The sequence below is a fragment of the Egretta garzetta genome, unplaced genomic scaffold (assembly GCF_000687185.1).
Source record: "Egretta garzetta isolate BGI_Z169 unplaced genomic scaffold, ASM68718v1 scaffold56, whole genome shotgun sequence".
NCBI lineage: Eukaryota > Metazoa > Chordata > Aves > Pelecaniformes > Ardeidae > Egretta > Egretta garzetta.
The window spans coordinates 7,068,087-7,075,739 of NW_009260182.1; the positions used below are offsets into that span (position 1 = coordinate 7,068,087).

General features: G+C 47.6%; 1 protein-coding gene across 3 annotated transcripts in view; it reads left to right on the top strand.

The window, feature by feature from the left end:
• The window catches only part of PDLIM1 (PDZ and LIM domain 1), a 43,992-nt gene that overhangs the window by 15,262 nt on the left and 21,077 nt on the right, over window positions 1-7,653 (top strand). For all 3 annotated transcript variants that reach the window (XM_035897330.1, XM_009642019.2, XM_035897329.1), the window contains exon 3: window positions 6,366-6,450. In XM_035897330.1, coding sequence (XP_035753223.1) covers window positions 6,366-6,450 — 85 coding nt within the window. The remainder of the gene's footprint in view (window positions 1-6,365; window positions 6,451-7,653) is intronic.

The window sequence follows — 7,653 nt, forward strand, 5'->3', positions numbered from 1 at the left end:
CTGAGCGTGTCCAGCAGCTCACTGCTCTCTTCTGAGCCCGCGTTTGTTCATTCATTTTGCTTTTTGTTTCAGGCTAGAGGGGGCTTTTAGAAATGTAATGCCCAGGGAACCAAAGTCAAGGTTCCATTATTGCCTTCAGAGGTGTAAAATCAAGCTTCGCACCACGGGTTTGTGTGGTATGTGCAGAAGGACTGACCTACAGCGGGCTGTGTGCTTCAGTCAACTCCAAATCACCTGGTTGCTGAACTGAGAAATTCCACAGGCAGAGTTTTGAGCCTCCCCCGCTCTCAAAGGCTCGAGATCCAAAAGTTCCTTTTTCCTGTGAAGAACTGGTTTTGTTTTTTTTTCCCCCTCCTTCTTCAGTTAGGGTGTGTACATCATAGCGCTGGCATTCTAGGGTCGAGCAAAATCTCCCACCAGGCTGCACCCCTTCAAAGCACACCTCTGATTTTCCTTTAATTGGGGGTAAGCAGCAAGACATGCCCAGTAGACTGGAGAAAGCTATATACTTCTTTGAAAATTAGAGTATTTTGGGAAAAACACTTGCTCTGACAAAGAGCTCTCGGAGAGAAGAAGGCTCAAAAGAAACAAGTTCTCCTACCACAAAATTCACCTGACAGCCAAAAGATCCAGGCCTCACCGATGTCACTGGTAACACTTGTGATGAATTTGCACACAGCTCTGTGTGGCTGTAGCTGCAGGTGTACAAAAGCAGGCAAATCCTCATCGGGGCGCAGGCGAAAATTGTTTCTAAAACAAGTGGCTCTTTGTCTGGGGTTGTAGTCACCAAATGGGTGGTAGAGCTGTGCTCATATGCAGCCCTGAGCAACTCAAAGGTAAAGTGTGTATTTATGGTTTGGTTTTTTGGTTTTTTTGGGGGTTTTTTTTGGTTTTTTTTTAACAAAAAGGAAGTGTTCCTCCATGGAGCCCGCCCTTCCCTCTATGCAGGTTGTGGGTGGTAATAAGAGAATATTTGTTAAAAGGGATTGCAAACATGTAATCTCTTGTTCTGCTCCTACCGTACTTCTCTTCAAATTTCAAGCCGCTTTTCTGCAGCTCTGCTGCCAGCATATGATAAATGAATGCACCTTTTTTTTGTTTGCAAAACAGTCTGTTACTCTGCTAAAAACGATGCCAAGGAATGAAGCTATGTATTTGTTCTTTGAAAAGTGCTGGGATCGGGGAATTCAGATCCACTACCAGCACATGCAAAATGCATTGTCAGAAAGGACTGTGTGTAGATGCTTATGAAGAAGAGAGCATGTGTGCGATGTCATCTGTGTTTTATTCAGTAGTTTCAGTTGCACTCTTGCTCGTTCCACGTGCTCCCAGTTCTCAGCTGTGGGGACCAAGTTGCACAAAGCCACAATCGGCTCGAATTTGTGTTCTAGGAAGTCGGTGGAATCCATGGACTCATTTAAGTTTGTTTTTTGCTTCCCTGCCAACAAGAGTTTTCCAGCTCTGTCATCTTCTAATAATTCTTTTGGCCCTGGGAAAAGCCTGATGCTCTGCGTGCAGCTATATAAGGGCAAGCAGATTGCCTGTCCCTCCACGGCAGCTCGCAACCTCTCCATGGCTGGTGTGGTGCTCCCCAGCCCTCCTGGGTGCATGCCAGGAGCTTTTACTAATGATCGGCCCGTTCAAAGTCATTTTGGCAAGTGAAGCCTGGCATTTGTTGTGTTTTTACAGCCTCTTTGGCAAGGCAGAAGTAGTTTTAACTCTGTAGCTGGCTGGTGGAAGAACAGCGTGAGCCTGAGCGGTCAGGTGTGGGTTATGCTTCGCAGTTCTGCAGTGGAGCCGGCTTGTCGTGCACCTCTCTGCTGCTTCTGCGTAGCCAGACTTGCCCTTTTGTTTTCAGTGGTTGTGTGAAGAGACACCTGAAATGCAAGGAGCAGAGGGCTGCGCGTGAAGAAGTGACTCTGGGGCTTCTTGTCTCGAGGAGGCTGTGGCTACCATCGCTGTTGGGAGTTGGCAATAAGCTGCGTGCAGCCCGGGTACGGTTGTGCTTGCCAAAGCGAGTGTGCCCATTAATGGATGGCTGCTAAGAGTGACTGTGGGTGTTCAAATCCAAGGGCACGTGCTTTGCAGATGTTGTAGCTAAACAGCTGATTAAAAGGTGCCTTCCTCGTAGCCTGAGAGCTCTTATAGTTAGTCTCTAAACGTTATTAAAATGCCCATCTGAAACACTGGGGAAGGTTGAAAGTGTAATTCTTTAGGTCTTTCCTCATTTTTCAGCTAGCAAACTTTGCGTTGCACAAGGGACTTGGCTATCTTTACACTTTTAGTTGCTACTTTGGTATCTTAGTCATGTTCATCCCAGTGTTTGAAATGGGAATGTAAATGTGCCTCTCCTTTACAAAACGTATTGACGCAGTTCCTGGCACACAGAATTAGACCCTCATTTTCCACCTCTGAATTTTCCCTTGAAGCTATGGCCCAGCCTTGCATGCAAAGCATTGATAGCAAAATCTAGGCTCTTGTAATGTTTATATTACACCATGATCAAGCCAAACTTCTTGAAAAATGTATTTTGTAAATACCTCTCCAGATTCCTGCCTTGACTTGCATGCAGTTTCCTTCCTCCCCTTCCTACTAGTACCTCCCATCCAAACTAGCATCAGAGAAATTACTTTCTGATCTTGGGTCTTGGTTTCTGCCTGGATGAAACAGCAAAGGCAAGGCTCATTCCCTGGCCCTATCTTGGTTGCTCTCTCTTCTGTAGTAAGGAAACAGCATGGAAATGTAAACTGCAAATGTGACGAAGTTTGTATATCCACATGCCTGCAATTAATTTGCCTGGCATTCGTTCCAGGCTTGTTTAAGTGTCATGGTTTTGTCTTCCCTTTCTGCACTGTTAGTGTGTTGTTCTCTGCTGGAATCTCATTTAAAAGAATATGCATTAGAAACCATATTCTAAAATAAATACTCACCAATTTAAGCAGGAGTCTGTGAGATCCTGTGGGGATGCCGAAGCCTGCTGGCTGTCACCGAGGACAGGGTGTGATTCCCCAGCAGGCTGCGGGACATCTAGCCCTGCCACCGGTGAAGAGGCAGGTCTGGCAGCCCTGCTAGCATGGCCGTGCTCTCCAGCTCTCTCTGTAGCCTCGCCGAGGGGAGCGTGGAGGTGATTTTGTGGCAGGGGGTCCTCTCCCCTCAATTTGGAAAAAATCCTCCAGAAAGCCCCTACAGTCCTACCCATAGCAGCCTGCTGTGAACTGAAGGCACTGTTGCCAAGGCTGGGTTTGAGCTATCTACTCTGACATCTGTTCCCTGCTTTTCATATAAATAAGATAATATGAAAATATACAGGTAAGATACAAACATGACGAGTCTAACCAATCTGCCCTACTGTCAGTGCGGAGTGCTTGCACTTCCCAGCCTTTCAGAAAATAAATCCTGGGCCAGCAGTGGGATATCAGGTGAGCTTTTAGGTGGTGTTCTTCTTTCTCCTGCCACACTTCAGCAGAAGTGCAGGCAGCGACACCAGGAGCAGAGCCAGGAAGCCCTTGCTGAGAGCCGGGACCGTAGCAGTCCCACCAAAGACCTGCAGGTCGTGGGCTCTGCAGGTGGTGTGGTGGGACAGGGCACGTGCCTTGAAAGCCTTGCTGGGCAAAGCCTGGGAGAGCAACGCTGTCTCCGCTTCGTGGCTTTGCTGGGGCCATAAATGGGCTGTGGAGGGCAGCTGAAGGGCTCTGCTGCAGCTGTTGTGAAGACAAAGGGGAGCTTTATCCTCCCAGCCTTAGAGGGACAGCCGTGTGGGCTATTTAACCTTTCTGTTTGGATAACTTTTAAACTGGATTGGAAGTAAAGCCTGGAGTGACCTTGCTGCTTCCATTTATATCCACTGACAGATCAGAATGGCAGCAGGCTGGGAAACAAACTTGTGCTTTTTGCCTTGCTAATAAATAAGGGACAAAACTGTGGTCAAAAAAAAACCCCAAACCCCCTTGGCTGCTGTAGTTGGCCATGGCTGCCCCCCAGCGCTCTGTGTCACCCCAAACGCAGTGAGTGGGGGCAGTGGGATGGAAGCAAGGGCCTAGGGTGGGGGGAGGCTTCTGTTCTTTACTCGTATATCAGCCTGCTCTGAGCTTAAATTTGCAGTCTGGATAAGGCTTTTGGGGGCTTCTGAAATCTGATGATACTAAGATGCTGCAAAGGAAAATTCTACCTCAAAAGTACTTTGATTGCTGCTAGGCAGAATTGGCATGGGGATGCCTCATGCTAGAAATCAGCTGAAGCGTTAGATGCTTTCTGAACTGTTCTTTCATCTCCTGCCAATGTCCACTTGCTCACAGCCTGGCTGGCAGGGTATTTGATTTCCATACACTTTGCTGCATTCGCTGTTTTTCCAGAGGAGCTGGAACTTGGTTGCACATGATCTCCAAACACTTTCAAGGAATAAGGCTTTGCATTGGCCAGTAGGCTGCTCCACCCTGCAAAGACAGTCTTCAAGTGCAAAATACAACTGTCCTAGAGATGGCTGTGACCTTGTCAAGCTTGATAGCCATCATCTGGTAAAATCACTGGTTCCTCAGGCACCTTAAAGCATGGGTTGCCAGAAGCAAGATGGGCATGGTGGTTTTATGCTCACTGGGGGTATGTTGTACATCCAGTAACAGCGCTGTTGAAACAGATAATGATCAGGTTGGCATAGACCTGATCCCATGCAGCTGTTGCATTCGTATTTGTTAGTCTGTGTGTGCCCCAGCTTGCCAGAGGCCGGGATTGGGGTGGCGTAGGTTGGCCTGTATCAGCACTGCAGCTGAGCCCACGGGGTACAGTAGCCCAGAGTCAAAGATTTGCTGTACCTGGGGGATACCTGGTGTGACCTGTGCCTTTGTACTTTCCTGTGAAATGAGGTGCAGCACAGCAGACTCTGGGTTTTTTCTATGTAAAGTCCAGAGTACAACAGATTCGATAGCAGGTCAATAAAATTCTTCCTCTTCCCTGAGTGAGAATGCTGCCTTCCGTCTCCTCCCACCGAGCTACCCTCTGGATTTGAGTCTTAAAATGCTATTTATGCAGCAAATGTCAGGGGTATACATGTGCATCACAGTTAAGTTTGGGCTGTTTAAAAAATGTCCTGACATTGGAGGACTTCTAGAGGAATGGTGTAGACCGGATTGAATTTATTGTGGGTAGCTCTACACCCTGTTTCTCTATCCTTGTCCCTTTTGTAAGCCTTCTCTGTTTAAAGTCTCTTTCCAGTTAATTCTCAGTGGAAGCGTTCCTGTTTTGCTAAGTAAGTACTTAAATTGTAGCTGGCCCTGGGACCCACAAATATCTGGGCAGTACATCTATCTGCAGTTGTAGATTCTACAAAGGGCTCCTGTCAAAACAGGACATGGTTTTCAAAACTCATGCTAAGAGTTTATCAGCCATCTGGTTGCCACGTTATACAATGTGTAGTGCTGAACAACGGTTTTTATTCAGCAGTACTGCAGTCACTTGTTCCCTACTATTAAAACGTTTGGGAAAAGCGGAGTTGTTTAGTCCATCAGAGATACTAACTACGGTCTGTACTCCTGAGAAGTGTAGCATGCTTCCCATAAAGTACCACAAGCAAATCTAAGCACTCTACTTCTTCCTTGTCGCTTGTTTGTCTGTTGTTCTTTGGGACATAGCAAAATTCCAGAATGATGATGCTAAAAGCGGTTGGTTTTGGTCACAGCTCTTGACTTGTGTTTCAGGCTTATGTGAGTAATTGGGTCAGACCACAGACCAGCAAAGGTTATGCAGACTTTCTCTTGGACACACTATGTCATCTCAATTCTTAGTCCTGTTGCTGACTTGGGCCCTTTTTTTTCCTTTGTAATTCCCAAAAGACTCTGTTCAGCATGGATACCACTGTATAAATAGTAAGAAAATTCAAGAGACTCAAACAAAAAAATATTTCTAGCTTATCCAAGGCAGCAGCACAACATCAAGAACAAAATGTTCTCTACACAGACAAGAATCATTCCTCTTGCTGGCTACCCATAAAAGCTGACACACGCGCTAATCTGAATTGTCCCGCTTAATTAAAGGATCTGCATCTAAGGGACATCTCCAGCTTCTGTTGTTTGGGTGACCCCCTCAATTCTGCTGCCTGGGTTGGAGCCCATTGCTTGTTGTGGAGTCCCAAGGGGTAAGCCAGGACAGTCACTGCTGGGAGCCTGTCTGTCTCCAAGGACCCCATACAACATAACTAAGTCAGCCATGTCACGTGCCTAAAATGAGGCTGTCTCGATTCCTCCTGGTGTGGATAGTGCTATATACAGAAGACTGGGGAAATGTTTTCAGCTGATGGATTTCAAGTCTTTTAATAACAGTAATGATGCTCAGTGATGAAAGTAGATTAACTATTAAAAATCTGTGTGTTGCAGAACAGAGTCAAAAGTCTGGTCACCGCTTGTAAATGAGGAGGGAAAGACGCATCCTTACAAGATGAATCTGGCCTCCCAGCCACAGGTAAGTAATGGAGTGTCTGCATGCTCTTGTTCCTGCTTACTCCTGTCCAACTTTGGAGCAGGTTCTGGGCTGATCCTCCAAGGAGCTGCGCGTGTGTCGCTCCCTTGGTCGCATGGGGGATAGCGCGTGCCCCATACCTGCCAGAGATCACGCAGCCCTTGGGAACCTTCAGAGACGGACTCCCTCCCTCGTGGTCAGAAGGCTGCTGCTGCGGCGAGCTAGTCGGATACCTTGCCGAGGGTAAGCTGCTTGGGTCAGAGGCGGCGTCTCCTGCCATCCGCGTGCCCGCACCTACTGCAGGGCACAGAAGGCACTGCAGACGTCTGGCTCAGTAAGCCATTGCTACCGTTGATTTTCATAGGTAAGAGGGGAGGAAAATTATTCATTCTTAGTGTTTTTTGCTGGGGTTGTGTTGTTGTTGGTTTGTTTTTTCCTCTTACTAGCAGGTTCTTACTAGCAGCCTAACCACGAAGAAAGTGGAAGAGAAACACACCAGCCTTTTATATTTTTATCTGTGGGGCAGATCTTGCAGCCTCTCTCTAGGAGGTTGGTTTTGTAACCTTTTGGCAGCCTTGCTTCATCGGTCTGCTGCCTCTGTCAAGTAAATGTAGTAATAACAGTGACCTGTGCAAGCACATTGCCTAGGCTAGGTTTAGAGGATTACACTGCACAAATCTACAGCAACTGCGCTAGCATCAATGGCATTTCTCTGGATTTTCACCGGGGCAGTGACATGGATTCTGGCTCTAGCACACATCCTGTATGAATCTTTCTAGCAAAAGAAGTAGAGATGAAACTAGTTTGACTCTGCAATTAATTCAGTACTAGTACGTCTGTTTGGGTTGGAAAGGACCTGAACCTAAAGTAGCTCATGTGCAGCAACACCCTGCCCAGACCTTGGCCTGGGATCCGTCCGTGCTCCCTCTCATGCCAAGCCGCTGTGTGTTGCTTGGCTCGACAACGCGGTGCAGCGTTCTCCAGGTTTGTCACAACTCAGCCAAGGCACAGCGTGAGACCGAGCCATTTGGACTTGGATTGGGCTGGGGCTGTGCAGTGACACCTGCCTGTCACACCATTGAGCTGAGATCTGCTCTGTGTCTTCTGCTGCCCAAGCTCTGAAGATGCACTGCTGCTGCACACCTTGCAACCTGGGGGCTCTCTCTTGCCAAGGGAGGGGGGCAGAGTCTGCACGGAGGCGTTGCT